This window comes from Danio rerio, chromosome 22 (assembly GCF_052040795.2).
Source record: "Danio rerio strain M-AB ecotype USA chromosome 22, GRCz13ab, whole genome shotgun sequence".
Lineage (NCBI taxonomy): Eukaryota > Metazoa > Chordata > Actinopteri > Cypriniformes > Danionidae > Danio > Danio rerio.
In genome coordinates, this window is record NC_141042.1 from 2001300 (window position 1) to 2020000 (window position 18701).

General features: G+C 39.6%; 4 protein-coding genes across 8 annotated transcripts in view; all 4 read left to right on the forward strand.

Annotated features, from left to right (window-relative positions):
- The window catches only part of LOC101883071 (zinc finger protein 502), a 236288-nt gene that overhangs the window by 81098 nt on the left and 136489 nt on the right, over positions 1 to 18701 (forward strand). The window lies entirely within an intron of this gene.
- LOC137487229 (uncharacterized) lies at positions 12 to 9552 on the forward strand. Of its 2 annotated transcripts, none has more exons than XM_087303513.1 (5): positions 12 to 220; positions 1063 to 1172; positions 2001 to 2366; positions 2793 to 3155; positions 5866 to 9552. In XM_087303513.1, exons 2-5 carry the CDS (start codon positions 1118 to 1120, stop codon positions 6543 to 6545), a joined length of 1464 nt encoding a protein of 487 aa, XP_087159639.1. In that variant the 5' UTR covers positions 12 to 220; positions 1063 to 1117; the 3' UTR covers positions 6546 to 9552. The 2 variants fall into 2 exon arrangements, with proteins under 2 accessions (XP_087159639.1, XP_087159638.1); XM_087303512.1 differs by having other exon boundaries at positions 12 to 38.
- si:dkey-1b17.8 overlaps positions 12 to 18701 on the forward strand; it is a 27956-nt gene continuing 9266 nt past the window's right edge. For 2 of the 3 annotated variants that reach the window (XR_015520971.1, XM_087302086.1), the window contains exon 1: positions 12 to 45. The gene's annotated coding sequence lies outside the window, so the exon portion shown is untranslated. Of the gene's footprint in view, positions 342 to 18701 lie in introns of all 3 variants that reach the window. The other variant, XM_087302084.1, reaches the window with a different exon arrangement.
- Positions 10656 to 18701, forward strand: part of znf1160 (zinc finger protein 1160) — an 8484-nt gene continuing 438 nt past the window's right edge. Inside the window, 4 exon segments of one of the 2 annotated variants that reach the window (NM_001110115.1) lie at positions 10656 to 10780; positions 12176 to 12251; positions 12450 to 12818; positions 17132 to 17944. In NM_001110115.1, the coding sequence (NP_001103585.1) occupies positions 12197 to 12251; positions 12450 to 12818; positions 17132 to 17823 (1116 nt within the window). In that variant the 5' untranslated portion in view covers positions 10656 to 10780; positions 12176 to 12196 and the 3' untranslated portion in view covers positions 17824 to 17944. 2 annotated transcript variants of the gene reach the window in all.

Sequence of the window (18701 nt, forward strand, 5' to 3'; positions counted from 1 at the left end):
CTGACGCGTTCATTCAGCGTCGAGTCTTCAGAGCTGAGGTGAGTCGTTGACGCTTTTTCTCGTGTTTACACAACAATAAAACACACTTTACAGTTTATTAAAGCGACAATCTGCGACTAGTTTCTGCATGGAGTTCACCTCTATCTGTGTGTCTGCTGACCAAAACAATACAGCTGGCGGAGAGGAGCTCTGAGAGGACAATATGAGTGAATGTGTTTGTGTATGAGGTTTTTCAACGTTTGTGTTATTATTATCACACACATTATCATCTGTAAAGAGAAATGCTGGTTATATATTTTATTAGAAGTGTTTGGTGTTTAAAGGTTTTTTATGATATCCCAGTTTTTGTACACAGACATGCTACTGCTAACAATCTACTATAATTTACTATAACAATCTACTATATATTTAAACTATACAGGTTTCAACGCTAAGGATTTTTTTCTACTGGCCCGATTGGACCACTGTCATTTTTACATGCCCTACTAAAATTGTCACTGGTTCCCCACAAAGAATAAAATTAATAAAAATAAAGAAGTTAATAGCTTTTTCATAGCCACATATTTTAAATAATGTGGCAGAAAACAATATAGAAGTATTGAATTTGTGCAGGTGGTCGAACTGATGACAAAATGTGCAAAACATCACTTCATTGTTTTCATTCTGTTTTACCCACGTAAATTTCTGTTTCAACTATGTTAGACATTTTCTTTTAGCCTCATAATTTGATGTTGGCGTCTCTTCGTTGTCCTGTTTTTTTTTGGGGGTGGGGGGGGGTTATGTTACGGATGGTGTTTATGACTTCACAGTTAAGGTAGGATTCAAAAGCTTAAAAGTACAAACTGTTTTTCGATTCGAGACAGTATTTGCAAGCAAATTGACAAATAGTCGCAGGCAAATTAAAATTTAGTGACAAGGCACCACTGGCTCGATCAGGCCAGTAGCGATTCTGTCTGCTTCAACCACCAACATAATCACATTTTGTATCTATTACAAGATATAACATAGGTTTTATTTAAATCAGTGTAAATGTATCAGATTTCTCTGTTTGTTCTCCTGAAGCTCTGCCGCCATCAGTGAAAGACAAAGACAGAGTTTATTGAAGGACAGTGAGAAGATGAGTGATCCAGAACCCTGCAGAATTAAACAGGAAGAGACTGAAGGACTAATAGGTTTGTGTTTATTCATTACTCTTCAATAATGAGGCTGAACAATGGTGAGGTTCTATAAAGCACTTTAAACAGCCACAAACACTATACATAAAAACAAACTACATATATTATAAGCGTCTGCTAAATGTAAATGTAAATAATAAAAAAGCATAGAAATAATAACCAGATAGAAAAGGATAAATATTCAGAAGCAAAGTAATAATCAAGACTATAAAATGAGTATATTAATACGCCAGATTGAATAGACCAGTTTTTAAGATTGTTTTAAAAATGTATAATGAAGTTTAGGCATGGGGGCGATAACCGTTTTTAAGGTATACTGCGCTTTGGAAAAGTCAAGGTTTTAAAATCACCTAAAATTTTTGCTATACCGTTCCTAAGATATGTGTAAAAAAAACTTTATTTACGTTATTTTACGCAGAAAAGATAATCAAAACTACAGTTTTAAATTGTAAAGAAATCTGTGTTTTTTAAACTAATGAAGACAGTCAATGATTTAGTTCAATTATTTAGTGTAACTAAAATATTTAACAGTAACATGTTTACTGTTACAAATTTTGGAAATGTTTTTAAAATAAAATATATAGTTTTCAAAGGGGAAAAAGTTTTATTTTTTTTTACCCAGACTTTTAAAAAGAATACATTTTACAGCATTAATCACAATCCCATCAAACCGTGATATTTTTATCCAAGGTTATCCTACCGTTAGAATCTTATACCTGCCCATGCCTAGTGAAGGTGCAAAAATAGCCATTTTTATTTATTAGCATTTTGCTGTGTGGTTAAAAACTTGCCTCTTAAAATATAACTTATCTACTTAATTTTCAGAAGTGATTGTGAAGGAGGAAAGTGAAGAACTGAGTGAAGACGAGGAGAAACATCATGTCAAAAGTGAAAGTGAAACTCACTCAAATACTAAAAATTTTTCAATGGACAGAACAGCCGTTAAATGTTTCACCTGCAGTTTATGTGGAAAGAGTTTCTTGCGCAAATGCAGTCTCAAGATTCACATGAGGATCCACACTGGAGAGAAACCTTACAAGTGCTCACACTGCGACAAGAGATTCAGTGATTCAGGAAACCTGAAAACACACGAGAGGATTCACACTGGCGAGAAACCGTATCACTGCACTGATTGTGGAAAGAATTTCACAAATTCAACTTCTCTACGATCGCACAGAAAACACAATCACAGTAAGTAGATCGTCTAACATTTCAGCTCATCAAGGTTGTATTATTTGGTATAATCATAGATTTGATAACACATATTTAACCGGTTGAGTGTATCTGTTTAAGAGCCAGTAAAAAAACGAAAGCAACTAGTTGAGCTCAGGTGTCAAATCCAGTTCCTAGAGGGCCACAAAGGGCTCACCAATAAGGATTGCCTGATGGCCCGGGTCCAGCCAGAGACACACTTGGGACAGTAGACAAGATTGTTAATGGCCTGATTGGGCCAGCGCTGCCCTGTCACTAAAATCTAATTTGCCTGCGACGATTTGTCAGTTGCATGCAAATAAAGTCTTAGAATCAAGAAACAGTTTGTGCTTTTAAGCCTTTCAATGCCACCTACTCTGTGAAGTCATAAACAGCCCCCTAAAATGTAACTCACTTAATTTTCAGATGTGATGGTGAAGGAGGAGAGAGAAGAACTGAGTGAAGATGAGGAGAAACATCATGTCGAAAGTGAAAGTGAAACTCGCACGAACACAGAACACAGTTTTTTAAGAACAGCCTTGAACGGTTTGACCTGCACTCAGTGTGGAAAGAGTTTCAGCCGCAGACACAATCTCAAGCTTCACATGAGAACTCACACTGGAGAGAGACCTTACAAGTGCTCACACTGCGACAACAGATTCAGTAAGTCGGGAAACCTGAAAACACACGAGAGGATTCACACTGGAGAGAAACCGCATCACTGCACTGCTTGTGGGAAGAGTTTCACAGATTCATCTTCTCTACGATCACACAGAAAAAGCAATCACAGTAAGTAATCATCTAACATTTCCCTCCATCAGGGTTGTATTATTTAGGATAAATGTACCATTTATAACAAATTAGGAGGATGTATTATGCAGTTTTCCTTCGTCTTTGGAGTATGACAAGCGGATTGTGTTTATATAAAGGCACTTTTCCACACATGGTATGCCACGGTTCAGTGTTGTTCACATGTGAGGGGGGCATTGATCTGAAAACAGGTTTCAAAGTAGAATTTTTTTTTTTTAAATGCCACCATTTACTTGTCCTAATAACCTCTTAGAAAACGAGTGTCTTTAAAAACGATTACGTCACGCATGTGTATATTATGTGTTTAGAGAGGGTAGGGTTAAAGTTAATCGGTATTAGGGTGTCACACCAGGTAATAAGATGCATTTTCTCAATGTTTTCTCAAATATTGCTCACACATTTGTCTAAATCTGCTAGTGAGCACTTAACCGGGATAATCAACCTGTGTTTTATGCGGGTCCCAGTGCCCCAGTATAGTGAAGGGAACTCTATACTGTCAGTGAGCATCGCCCTTCAGAGGAGACTTTAAGTGGAAGTGAAGCAGTCAGTCGAGTATTTACATTATGTTGTAAATTGGTTTCCACTTTAATGAAAGTGGATAAATAAAGGAGGAAGCACAGTGGGTAGCACAATCGCCTCACAACAAGAAGGTCGCTGGTTCGAGCCTCGGCTGGGTCAGTTGGCATTTCTGTGTGGAGTTTGCATGTTCTCCCCGTGTTTGCATGGGTTTCTTCTGGGTTAAATAAGCTAAGTTGGCCGTAGTGTATGTGAGTGCGTGCAAGAGTGTGTGGGTGTTTTTCAGTGTTGGGTTGTGGCTGGAAGGGCATCCGCTGCGCAAAACATGCTGTATAAGTTGGCCGTTCATTCCGCTGTGGCGTCGCCTGATTAATAAAGGGACTAAGCCGAAAAGAAAATGAATTTTTTTTTTTTCCGGGAAAATGGCATGTTTTACTATAATAGAGTGACTATATGTCCTCTTTTTGGCACTTTGAAAATGAGCCTGGACACAATTTCTAAAACTCCTCAAATGTCTGGGATTCAGCTTTTGCTTTTTAGTCGTTGTTAATTCATACCTTTTTCTTTTAGCCAGAGTTGCAATACTTTCGAGTTGTAGAGGCATTCATATTTGGCGCTCATTGTTGTACTTTTATTTATGACACCAGCTTTGCTGATTTGACTATTTGGCACCACCTTGGGACTGAATGAGGTGAGTGAATGCTCCAGGGTCCCAGCAGGCACGGGACGTCAACATGATGTGTTGTCGTTGTGATGTCGTTGTACCCCAACCTCATGGAATGTTGCATTTTGGATGGAAACAAACTCGGTTTGAGGTCAGAACCCAACATCAGACCGGCGTCAATGTCCAACGTTGGACAGACGTTGGATTTTGGCCACTTTCCAATGCATTCTAATAGGGGAACAATTGAACAATTTGGTATCGGTTTTGTGGGCCCTTGTGTTCCTCCAGCGCATTTCTCTCTTTTGCCCACTATTGAGCACTATGCTAGAGAGAGATTGAAATTTGTGATTAATGTTGTGATTTTGTTTTGAGTTTTCTCCTGTCATTTCTTGTTTCAATTTGTAAGTTTATTCTTACTTAATCATTTCTACCCTTAACGTTAAGAATTGTGGTTCACACAACACACACTTGTAACAAAATACACACTTGTGAATAATTGTGAGAAGTAGGAGGGTTGACGCCACATTGTTTTTATTTTGTACGTTTGTTGTTGTTTTGGCAAAAGGAAGTTGGTTAAGTAATTGCTTGTATTTTATTTATTATTTTAAATTTTCTTCAGCTAAGATAGTTGGTTAAAAAACCATCTTTTTGTTTGTTATTTTTGGTCTGGCCTTCTCCTGAAGATATATCCGTATCTCATATAATAAGCAAAGCTTGTAACATTCAGATTCTCTCTGGTATTGCCTGTCTTTTCTTTTCTGTTGTGATCGACCGCTACACGGTCATAACAGAAATTGGGGGCTCGTCCGGGATTTGAACCCTCTCGCACCCCAAGCGAGATTCAGACCTCTAGACTCGCATATTTTGTAAGTCTCTCCTATTTATAGCAGCTGATTTAGATAACCAGCTCATTAGAGGAGCTTTTGTTCACTGGAGGAACGCAAGTTGCGCAAGCCTACTGCTTACATTTACATTTAGTCATTTAGCAGACGCTTTCATCCAAAGCGACTTACAAATGAGGACAAGGAAGCAATTTACACAACTAAGAGCAACATTGAATGAGTACTACAGGCAAGTTTCAGGTCTGTAAAGTCTAAGAAGGAAAGCATTAGTAATTTTTTTGTTTTTTTTTTTGTTTTGGGGTACAGTTAGTGGTATATCCAGAGAGGCAATTGCAGATTAGGAAGTGAAGTGGAGACTAAATAGTTGAGTTTTTAGTCGTTTCTTGAAAACAGCGAGTGACTCTGCCGTTCTGATGAAGTTAGGGAGTTCATTCCACCAACTGGGCAGATTGAGCGTTCGCGTTCGCGAAAGTGATTTCTTTTAATGTGTGAAGTTTTGGACACGGAATGCACAGCCTATAGCAGAACTAATCTTTTCATGGTGTTCATGCTTAATCCACAATCGAGAAGATGTATCAATCAATAGGGTTATTGACCTTATTGTTGATTTATCATTTGCATCCCTGCTTCACATTTCCCTCCTAAATTTGTTTTTCCTAATTTTCAGAGCTGATGGTGAAGGAGGCGGAAAGTGAAGAACTGGTTGATGCCAAGAAGGTCCACTTTGGCGTTCATAAAAAGGAGCAATTACATTCATGCTCCTGGTGTGGAAAGAGTTTTACATATCAGCATAATTTAAGGCAACATGAGAGGATCCACACTGGAGAGAAACCTCACATTTGCACTCGGTGTGGGACGAGTTTCAGACTAAAAGCTGACTTTTTATCGCACATGATGATCCACACCGGAGAGAGACCACACAGATGTGATCAATGCAGCAAAACGTTTTTGTGGGCTTCACAGCTGAAGGAGCATCTTAGAGTTCACACAAAAGAAAGGCCTTATTCATGCTCCGAGTGTGGGAAGAGTTTCACGCAAAGTTCGCATTTTAATATACACCAGAAGATCCACGCTGGTGTGAGGGAGCATGTGTGCTTGGAGTGTGGGAAGGGTTTTATTACAGCTGTAGACTTGAAACTGCACCAGAGGATTCACACTGGAGAGAAACCCTACAAGTGTTCCCACTGCGACAAGACGTTCAGAAATTCAGGACACCTGAAAACACACCAGATGATCCACACTGGAGAGAAACCGTACACGTGCGCTCAGTGTGGGAGGAGTTTCAGACGATCATCACACCTTCAAAAACACATCAAGATCCACACTGGAGGGAAAATGCAAATGTGATCAATGCAGCAAAACATTTTCAGAGCTGAAGGACCAAACTTCATATTTGTCAAACGCGTGTATATTAGGGTTGGGTTGTTTGGCCGATAGCCAATGGCCGATAAACATCACAATGCTGAGCTGGCATCGCGATCCTCTGATCCGCACCCGTCAGAGCAGCAACCTGCTCACAAAAACACACATTTAGGCCTTGTTTACACAAATACGTCTTAGTTTTAAATGCCCTTTTAAAAACTAAATTGATCCACGTCCACACTGGCGTTTCATCTTGCAGATCTTCATTATCACTATAGACCTTTCTCATGGCTGCTGCATGGTGGGCGCCATAGCGAGCAGCGTCTTCTGGTAGAATGCTAAAAACTTCTGTTTACAGCGTGTACAACTGGTCATTTGCGATCCGAAAATGGGTTTCAATAACGTTTTTAATGGATAACAGAGTGTTTTTGTGACACACAACTTAGAAATGTGTCTGTTAAAGCCGTTAGAATCTGTCACATGTGGTTCAAGCGCGTCAGAAATACGAGAAAAACGTTCTCCTAGTTCACGTGTCTGCTGTCAGAAATACAGTGTGTGTTCCCGGCCTGTCAGCTGTTAGCTCAGCGGCTCTTTAACACACACACACACACACAGAGAGAGAGCGCGAACTAGAGTACTGGCATGAAACTTAACAGGTATGAAAGTCGTGCAATTTACTAAAATGAGCAATAAAAGTCTGTTATTGATCCTCTGCTGGCTGATCTGCTGTTCATTCTAATCGCGAGCCGTTTGTGTTTTATTTCGTGTGTTGTTTTCACCACGGTTTGTGTTTTTCTGTGATTTCGAAATGACACTCGCCTATATTTTCACTTTGTCGCAGTTATTAAATCAGTGTGTCAGTGGCACAGTACAGGCTACGTGTGTGTGTGTCAAACATTTTGGTGAACTACATTAGTTTGGGCTGGTTATATGTTTGAAATAAAGAGAAAATGTTGACTTTAGCGATGACGAGGCTTCATTTAAACTGCAGAAGATGCCGTCTGACAACGAGGGGGAAACGCCTCACAGCAGCTGTTTTCCATCACATTAGATGGCATTTCTTTAAATGATCAGTCCAGGAGATGCTGCTGATGGACAACAGTATTAGTTCAAAGAGGATAAAAGCAGGTAAAATAGATTAAAACTATCGTTTTAAAGCTGTCGAAATGTGACCGTTTACACGCATCAGCTGCCGACCGGAAGTTCTTCGCATTCTCCTTGCGCATACACGCAAAGCATCATGGGCAATTTTGCGTTCCAAGAAAAAGGTCTATACCACTGAAAACGCACATCACGTGACCACACACACAGAGGCATGTGCTGCAGCATATGCACACGTCTGAGCTCCAGGCAGTCAGCGGGTGCTTTGTGCACAAAACCCTAGAAAGCAGTGCATGTCGGAAAGTTTATCAAGGATGTACCACTGGATTGTGTCTCACTATAGTTGTTAAACGAGATATTAAATTAATCTTGTCTGTATCTAGCAACTCTTCACTCTTTTGAATCTATCAGGTAACATGTCACAGCGTCAGTAAACTGCTTCAGTCTTTCACTTTCATGCTTGTACTTTTGCCGAGTTCAGACTGCATGATTTTCAGAGTAGTCGTGTCACAGATGTTTTCACACTGCTTGACTATCTGGGCTAGCGTTTCGTCGCTGCTTTGTTTACACTGCAAGATGTATTGGCGACAGGGACTTTCACATTGCATGACTTTACTATTGGAAAAATCGCCGGCAACTTCGTCCAAACTACGTCTCGCAGCCAAAAACACGTCATAAATCTTTTGTTATTAACTACATAATGAGAAAGAAGCCTTTAATGGGGTAGGACATGTACATGTTTGCTCACCTGGGTTTAAAGGGAATTAGCCATTTCTCCTCAATGTTGATAATAAACTAATTTCTTTCTGTATGAAACGTCAAACAGACACGGGTGCTCCTGAGTCCTGTCAAACCTCCACTAGTTTTTCCTCCATTTCGTGGGTCCAAATAAACCGAAAAAGAGCGCTTTTAACTTCTCCCCCAGCCTCCCGCTGGCCTGCAGCAGGTACACACACACGCACACACAAGTGAATGCTGCTCTCTCATTGGCTGTAGGCGATCGCTGATGTTATTTTAAGTCAAAACTCAATTCACACGGCATGATTTGAATCGCCGACAGCTCCAGATATTCAGCACGCCATATATCTCGCAGGCATTGGCGATTCTCTCAGATCGTGTCTTTGATTGTTCATACTGTGTGATTGTCACTCACGTGCACGAGCAGCGATTTGCCGGCGATTTCAGGCATTTGTCGGCGATTTCTCAAAACCTGTCGGCGAGCCAAAATCGGGGCTAAAATCACGCAGTCTGAGGCATTAGTCTTTTTAGCGTAAACCTCAGATGTTATTGGTTGTGCATCTTTTTTTTACCAACCAAGTTTGCAGACGGGATTATAACGACACAGATCAGTCTGCCTAGTAATGCCAGAGTCCTGCCGAAAAAGTGATTGACCGGTGGTTATTAGTGTGCAACTTCTCTTTATTTGTTTATGATTTGGTTATGGATAAAAACAAACATCATGCGGATCAGGTAGTTGAAACGGTACGCTACGAATAATTAATTTGTTATGAATTAATTAATTATTCATGAATAATTTATTCACCGCCACCTACGACATCGCACAATGCCAAATTGGTCGACACCGCCGAACCCTAGTGTGTATGTTAATGAACTCCAATCATCTGTAAATAGTGCATGCGTTGATCAATAATAATAATGTAATGCAGGGTCAGAGTTGGACTTCTTTTCAGCCCTGGAGTTTCAAGCTTTAGACCGGCCCACCTCAGTTCACGACTGACTATATTAAAATAAGGTCAATTTAGTTTCTAATGACAGTATCACTTCTTTTTCAAGGAAACAGCTGCTTTAGAACTTCAAATGTTCAACAATATTATATGTAATATTATATCACTGTATTATATGTCACAACAATAAAAAAATAATTACTCAAGTGAGGTTTGAACTCGTGTCGGTGGCGTCATAACGAAACTTGCTGACCACTGGACCACAATGGTGCTGTTATGCTGGTGTGTTCGGAATAAAGTATTGCACTGTTATCTGCAGGACTCTTTTAACCACATTATTACTTTCTATTGATGGCGTAATCTTTTTCTCCCCTTTTTAGATTTCTGATCAAGTCATGTGAGATTACGTAATGTAGTGAATCATCTGATTTTCGTTGAGCAGGTGTAATATTCATTAATATTAATTATTCAAATTCTTATATTCACTAATATGCCGATGTTTGAGGTGGAATGATTACATCATCAATAAGCTGCAGGCTGCATTTTGCTCACGGGGCTGCGGGAAAATAAATAAAAAAAGCTGCAGCAAAATAATGACTAAAAAGAGTGAGGCTATGGTGAAATGAATAAATAAATGAAAAGAGTGCGACTGCTGAGAGTGCAAGCAGGTAGGGACGCCGGCCCTCGCGGCCAAAAAGTGGACCGGCCCACCGGGAATTCTCCTGGTCTTCCCGATTAGCCAATCCGGCCCTGATGTAATGTCCATTAATGCAGTGGAATATTCATTGGTTTGACTCCAGTATGTTTCATAAATTCTGGACTGGTGTTCAAATCACAGTCATCATTATACAGACTATATTTATAAAGCCAAAGTCTTACTATTTTGAATTAATCAGCTCATTCATTCATTTTCTTTTCAGCTTAGTCCCTTTATTAATCTGGGGGTATGCCACAGCGGAATGAACCCCCAACTTATCCAGCATAGGGTTTCCTCCGGGTGGCCTGGTTTCCCCCACAGTCCAAAGACATGCAATACAGGTGAATTGGGTAAACTAAATTGTCTGTAGTGTATGAGTGTGAAGGAGTGTGTGTGGATGTTTCCCAGAGGTGGGTTGCAGCTGAAAGGGCATACACTGCGTAAAACATATGCTGTATAAGTTATCGGTTCATTCCGCTGTGGTGACCCCAGATTAATAAAGGGACTAAGCTGAAAAATAGTGAATAAATTAATTTCGCGCAGTTTTAATTATCCTAGCCGTGGTGACGTCAGCACCGACGCGTTCATTCAGCGTCGAGTCTTCAGAGCGTCTTTCACTTTCTTTTTTTCCTAAAATCAGTGCCTTTCCCTCCAGTCCGGTAGGTGGCGGTGAAACTTTTCGTTCGTTTGGCAGCCGCCATTAAACAACAAGAAGAAGAAGAGTCTTCAGAGCTGGGGTGAGTCGCTTTTGCTCGTGTTTACACAACAATAAAACACACTTTACAGTTTATTAAAACGAGAATCTGCGACTAGTTTCTGCATTGAGTTCACCTCTATCTGTGTGTCTGCTGACCAAAACAATACAGCAGGCAGAGAGCAGCTCTGAGAGGACAACATGAGTGAATGTGTTTGGGTTTTCTTTGTTATTGTTTTTTAACGCTTGTTACATCGCAAATTATGATCTGTGAAGAGAATTTACTGCGGTAAATTAATGAAGTTTGATGCTGAAAACGTTAAAGTAATACTTTGTTGTGCTTTTTATTTTCTTAAGTTGATGATATCCCAGTGTCTGTGCATAGATGTGCTACTGCTAACAGTCTAATTATCTTATTGGGATAAAAGCTTGGTATTAGAGCAGGGCGGTTTGGCCTAAAATCAAAATCTCGATTACTTGAATATTTTAACTCTATTACGATTAATGAACGATTATTTTAGTTGTTTGTTTCATTTTTTGCCTTCATATTTCACTGACAGGTTTTGTACAGTAAATATGCTCACATATTACAAGTGAGAGATTTCTGAATGAAGAGTGCATTACTGGCTATTAAAATAATTGAAGAAAACACACAATCTATGATCATTTATTGAACGTCAACGTTGAACAACTGAAATTAAACACACTTTGCCTACAACAAAGTCACTTTATTCTTATAAAATCATGCAAAGTAAATAAACTATTTTCAGTGATTTTTCTATTAAAAGTCTCTTCTATATTCTGTAATTAATATTTTAAACAGTGCATTTCTTGCGTCTCCTGTAAGCAAATGTTTAAAAAAAAAAAAAAAAAACTATTTCAGTATAATGCAATGTATGGTCATTGTAGTGCAAAGTAACACAATAGTAACAACTAGAGCAGGTTCATGTGACTCCCCATGCAGTAAGGTAAGTAACTTAAAAAATTTGATTGCTTATCGGTTCTGATTGTAGATTTCGATTACTTTTTCGATGAATCGCCCAACCCTACTTGGTATTTAAACATGATGTGCATATAAAGGCAATTTTAAAGTATTAACAATATAAATCAGTGTATACTGCAAACCCTCAGTGTGTAATAAACAGATCTGCCAGTCCTGAATGGCCTTTTAATGTTTTTAGTTTGAGGCTCATCAATATTATCCGAGCTGCTGAAATACTCTTTATTTCTTGCCATTAGTTCTCGTTTTCCCCCTCATTCATTATACTGATGTCTTCAGATTCTCGAAAAGCCACATTAAGTTCATTTTATTGGTGTCCGCTGACTTGAACAAATGAAATATTCACATATCTTATTGTCATCTATAAGATATTAATATAATATGATTATTTCATCAATCAGTGTAAATAAATCAGATTCTCTGTTTACTCCTCTGAAGCTCCATCAGGACAGTGAGAAGATGAGTGATCCAGAACCCTGCAGAATTAAACAGGAAGAGACTGAAGAACTAATAGGTTTGTGTTTATTCATTACTCTTCAACAATGAGGCTGAAGAACAGTCAGGTTGTTAGGTTTTAAGCACTAAATTGTGTCTTTTAACATATAAATCAATTTGTAAAAACAAGTATTATGGTCAACTGGTTATGACTGACCAAGAGCGCCATCTGCTGTTAAAAACTATCCTTTAAAAATGGTACTTGCTTAATTTTCAGATGTGCTGGTGAAGGAGGAGAGTGAAGCGCTGAGTGAAGATGAGAGGAAACATCATGTCAAAAGTGAAACTGAAACTCAGTCAGAGACTGAAGATAATTTTCCGGTGGAAACAACAGAATTGAAAGGCTTTATCTGCACTGAGTGTGGAAAGAGTTTCAAGCACAAATACACACTCAACGTCCACATGAAGATCCACACTGGGGAGAAACGCTACAAGTGTTCGCAATGCGAGAAGAGATTCATTCATTCAGGACAACTGAAACAGCACCAGAGGACTCACAGCAGAGAGAAATCCTTTCACTGCTCTATATGCGGGAGCAGTTTCAAACATTTGTGTTCTCTACGAAAGCACGCGAAAAACTTTCACGGTGAGCAAATCATACACAGTTCCAGGCCTTCCAGCATTGTCTCTGTTTTGAGTAGTTTTTGCATTGCAGCTAACGATTATGTCTGTTTTTCCTCTTTATATGAACAGTTCAGATGCCAAACCCTCTAAATCCAGCAGACCTCTTTTTTTGTAAATGAGCATTTTCTATCAGGCTCCTCTAAATAGGTTCAGAAGTTTCATTTAATAGATAATAAAAAGGTTATTAAACAAAGAGGGCTATGCATATATATATATATATATATATATATATATATATATATATATATATATATATATATATATATATATATATATATATATGCTGTTATCTCTCAGCTGTGTATTTAAAACATGGCAGCTCTTTTGTTTTCATTCTGTTCTTGTTGCGTGAGCGAATGACGTATCTCTGTAAACCAATAGCGTTCAGCTGCATGTCTAGCTCTGCCTTTTGGTACCCTTTCTCGTGTTTGGTACCCTTGGGTGTCGAAAATATGGTATGGTATGGTTTAGTACACCTTTTCACAGTGGAAACGGCCATAAACGCGTACCGAACTGTACCACTTGGTGGAAACGGGCCATTAGAAGCTGTCATTCGTTCATTCATTCTCATCATACTCACGACCTTTGTCTCTTTTTCGTTTTCATAGCATCCATGCGGGATGAAACAAAGGCATCTTAACTGTGTCTTTCGTGAAATGGAGTTGCTCTTTAATGCAGCTATAGTAAATCAGATTCATTCAAAGTAGTGTCGCTGAGCAAACAATCATTATGAATGCATGCTACACTTCCGACTGTACAGTGTGTTTTCCTTTTCTTATAATGCACAGAGTTTTGAGGTGAGGGACGTTTTTATTTGCCGTTGACTGATAGTCGGTCAGGCTCATCAAGGTTATTAAACTCTGTCTTTTAAAATCGAAAGCGGAATAAAACAGTCTCCTATTAAAAGCCGGCGTATCAGCTTGCGACTACATTAAAAACATATGGTTCCATTCAAGCCTTCTGATTGTTTGTCGGGATATAGCGGCATTTGCTGTCAAAGACAAGTGGCGTTTAGCAGCTTTTGCCAACAAACTGTTATTTCTGAATGCGCTGATGCTGGGATTTAGATGATTTTTTTTCATTAAACCAATGAGAACAAAACAAACAAATAAAAAATAAAAACACGTATATACATAAATATACACATGCATACATTAGTGCGTATATAGGCAAATACATCCATTCCACACATGTATATCTATATACATACACGTATAAAACTATTAAATCAAAGTCATCAAAATAAATAAATACAATAAGTATAAAATATAATAAAAGGTTGCCAAACATATTTTCACAATAATGCATAACCTCTAGAATTATGTCAATGTTAAATCATAAATAATTATACTGTCGTTGTGGAGAAAGCCAGCCATTTACTGCATTTCTTTTCAAAGATCTCTAATCGTAATCGAAGTGCATGTGTCATTGTTCCATTTCCTCAACTTCTGCTATAAACCATTCACCTTTAGTTGGTGGCTCTTCTTTATACCATTTCCGGGTTGCAGCTTTTTTTATTAGTTGCCAAAAATATCTTAAATGTTAATCAAAGGCGGCAACACCAAGGCTCCAAAAATGTCACGCTCTGTGTCAGCCTTTTTAATTTAATAAATTTGTATTTTTGGAGCCTTGGTGTTGCCGCCTTTGATTAACATTTAATTTGCACTTTTTGCGTTTTTTGGCTGAGCACCCAGTTAAGAGGGATGTGCGTGCTTTTGTACAGTTTTTTTCATTGCCAAAAATATCTTAAACGGATATCTATTTTCCTTTTTAAGTTTCATAGGAGTATCTCCCAGATAAAGTACTTCAAATAATCTAGGAATGTGAAGACCAAAAATAGTGATAGCGGAGTGCACCATGTCCTGAAAACTGTTAATTCTTGAGCACTGCCAGAATATATGCACATTAGAGCTGCACAAATAATCGTAAAAAGATCGCAATCTCAATTCGACCCCCTAGACCAGGGGTCACCAAACTTGTTCCTGGAGGGCCGGTGTCCCACAGATCTTAGCTCCAACTCTAATCAAACACACCTGAACAAGCTAATCAACGTCTTACCAGGTATACTTGAAATATCCAGGCAGGTGTGTTGAAGCATGTTGGAGCTAAACCCTGCAGGGACACCGGCCCTCCAAGACCGAGATTGGTGACCCCTGCCCTAGACAATCTATATCCAGCATTTCTACGATTCTGTCAATCATATTTTCAAGTTCAGGAGAGAAGCAATGGCGGGCCGCACAAGTCTTCACATTGTTATATACGTTGTTCAGCAACGTGGAAACCTCCAAATGGTGTTGAAGGAGTCACATGCTGTATTTATAAGATATGATTCACCTCAAAAAATGTAAATTCTGTCTTCATGTAATGTATATGTGACAGCAAAATCACACGTGACCTGAGCTGACCGTCACACAAAGAGGGCGGTCACGCGCGAGCCTCTGAATGAAGTCTACTTTAGTAAACAGAACCTGCATAGGCTGTGAATAACAGGTAATAAAGTTGGAAATAACATTCAGTTTGTGGCACAGAGTGATCGTTTGGGAGCCGCGCGGGACGTGAACCGCTCCTAGCAGTGAAAATGAAACCGAAAGCGCACAGTGTTGCCAGAAGTAGCTGACTGATTCCAGCCCCAAAAGCATCCAAAACCTGCCGAAATGCAAAAGTACCCACCCTGTCTTCTGTATTCACGAAAATCACGTCAGTGACAGATTCTAAACAGACAATGACAGATTGTAAGCGTATGTCTCAAACACTATAATTCAACATCAGCATTAATGACCAGGACGAATCTAAAGTCTGTTCAAGTTCTCCATTCCAAGTCTAAACAAAATGTAGCATTTTAACCAATAGTACAGCTACACAGCTATGTTTGAGAATAACAATAATAATAGCCCACTCATATTAACCTCCATTTTATATCTACAGAATCGTGAGGAAATCGTGATCTTTATTTTAGGCAACAAAAAAAAAATTTCGCGATTCTCATTTTAGCCAGAATGGTGCAGCTCTAATGCACATGATGTGCCTCTTTTACCCCACAGTTCCTCCAACAAGAATGAGTAGTCCCCGATTGTAATGATTTAATTTTTGGTGTAATAAAAGTCTTAAGTTTTTCCAACAAAACTCACGCCACACTCTTGAACTTGTTGAGGTGTGTGGCACATATTTTAACCCATTGGTCTTGATTCAGAACAATGCCTGCTTCATTTTCCCATTTTAGTCTTATATAGTCTGTTGAGAGTCCTCTAGAATTACTTATTCCTCTATAACAGTGGTTCTCAAACTGTGGTACGCAGGCTTCCTTCTAGTGGTACGTGGAAGAATGAAATATGTCATGTACATGCTGCACACATTTCAAAATGTATCAAAAATGATGTATATGACATGTCATATATGACATAAAGCCTATATTTCTGAGGTAATCTGCCACGTTTTTTTTAACTGTGCAGAGTTGTAGATGCTTTACTGCGCCTACTACACTACTGTATTTTCAATACTGCTCATTTTTGGTGATACTTGGAGAGACAGTTTTTTTCTGAGGTGGTACTTGATAAAAAAAATTAGAGAACTACTGCTCTATATAATTTAGAAATCGTTTAAGTCATCCTTTTCTTGTATTTCTTAATGAAAATGCTGGTTGTTCCAGTCCTCATCCTGTATTCCTTTTAAATAATAGTCCCACAACTGTAAATATCTGAATAGATCTCGGTTTAGAAGACTAGACTTAGGATTCATTCATTCATTTTCTTGTCGGCTTAGTCGCTTTATTAATCCGGGGTCGCCACAGCGGAATGAACCGCCAACTTATCCAGCAAGTTTTTATGCAGCGGATGCCCTTCCAGCTGCAACCCATCTCTAGGAAACATCCACACATACATTCACACACTCATACACTACGGACAATTTAGCCTACCCAATTCACCTGTAATGCATGTCTTTGGACTTGTGGGGGAAACCAGAGCACCCAGAGGAAACCCAAACGAAGGCAGGGAGAACATGCAAACTCCACACAGAAACGCCAACTGAGTCGAGGTTCGAACCAGCGACCATTTTGTTGTGAGGCGACAGCACTACCTACTGTGCCACTGCCTCGCCTAAACATAAGATTTATATGATTTAAAGTAAAAATATTTGTTGATGGTGTACTACGTACCTAAAGCATTCACTCATTTTTGGGGGAAGTGGCGTTTAGCGGCTTTTGCATCTGAACTCTTCGCTTGCATCACCTACTTCAGATTTCTCTCTTAAAATGTACTTTGTTTACTTAAATTTCAGACATGATTGTGAAGGAGGAGGAGACTGAAGAACTGAGTGAAGATATAAAGGACCACCTTAGTGTTCATGCAAAGGAGAAGATACACTCCTGCTCTTGGTGTGGAAAGAGCTTCATACAGCAGTCGCATTTACGAAAACATCAGAGGATCCACACCGGAGAGAAACCGTGCACGTGTCCTCAGTGTGGGAAGAACTTCTCAAAACCATCCAACCTCTATTTACATCTGAAGATCCACACTGGAGAGAAACCGCACAAGTGCGATCAGTGCGGCAAGACGTTTTTGAGGCCTTCAGTGCTGAAGAACCATCTCAGACTTCACACAAACGACAAGCCTCATTCGTGCTCCTCGTGTGGAAAGAGGTTTTCACAGCGGTCACAATTAAAGGACCATCAGCACGTCCACACTGGCGTGAAAGAGTTTGTGTGCTTCGAGTGCAAGAAGACTTTTGTTAGAGCCGCAGAACTCAAGCGACACCGGCAGATCCACACCGGCGAGAAGCCGTACGTGTGTTCACACTGCAACAAGAGGTTCAGTCAGTCAGGTGATGTGAAAGTACATGAGCTCATTCACACTACGGAGAGGCCCTACACGTGTACTGAGTGTGGGAAGAGTTTCACACGGTTAATATACATCTACAAACACATGAGGAGCCACAACGGAGAGAAAGCAAACACATTTGATCAGTTATGAGAGATTTTACTTCACTTTAAAGTCATTCAATTTCTTTGAATGTACTTCCTGTCGCTTTTATGGCAGCATGCATCGAGGACTGTTTGATCAGGCTGTGGATTAAAGCTAATAATATTGTAAATAATGTTATATTACTTATCCAGGTTAATCGATTTGCTTCACAACACCTTAAGCCTGGTTTATACTTCTGCGTCAAGTGACCGGCGTAACTCACGGCGCATGCAACGCGCGTGGCTGTGCATTTATACTTCTGCGCGCTGTCTCTGTTGGTCTGAATTAACACTTACGAAACGCTAGTTGGCAGTGAGGTGTAAATGTTCCTCTGTGTCGAGTTTCTTCGCTGCTGTTTTGCTTTTCCTGAACACTTCCTGGATGTACAAGTGGCTCAAACTCGCTCATTTTGAGGCAGGAACCGGCGGACGTGCAACAACTTTAACTATGAGGTAAACACAAAACAAAACTTTCCATCCGGAGCTCCTTCACGGGACTCCACACTTGTTAACAATCGCTCGCACCATTGGCGCGGGTCTCGGTCCCGCCCTGACTCGTCAGCGCCACCAAGCCGACCAATCACAGAGCTTGCGCTATGCGTTGTTGTGACGTGTAGTTACATTTTTTGAGACGTGCACGTCAGTGACGGCGACAGCCACGGCGAAGGGCTATGCGTCAGCACCGTAGCATACGCCGGTGTTTGACGCAGAAGTATAAATCAGCCTTTAGTGTGTCATCAGGAGGCCTGGCTATTGATTTGAACTCATTTGTATGTTTATTTTTAATCTGAAAGCCCTGTAACCACTGACTGTCGTTGTAAAGACGGACCACAGATTCAGCTCCAAATCATCTTTAATCTGAGGAAAGAAAAGCACCAATATCTTGGA

What these genes read in the sequence shown, in the direction of transcription:
- LOC137487229 (XM_087303513.1), top strand. Translation starts at nt 1,118, where the DNA reads ATGAGTGATCCAGAACCCTGCAGAATTAAACAGGAAGAGACTGAAGGA. An exon ending in GCACAGAAAACACAATCACA is followed by an intron (nt 2,367 to 2,792) that starts GTAAGTAGATCG and finishes CTTAATTTTCAG; the next exon opens with ATGTGATGGTGAAGGAGGAG. An exon ending in ACACAGAAAAAGCAATCACA is followed by an intron (nt 3,156 to 5,865) that starts GTAAGTAATCAT and finishes CCTAATTTTCAG; the next exon opens with AGCTGATGGTGAAGGAGGCG.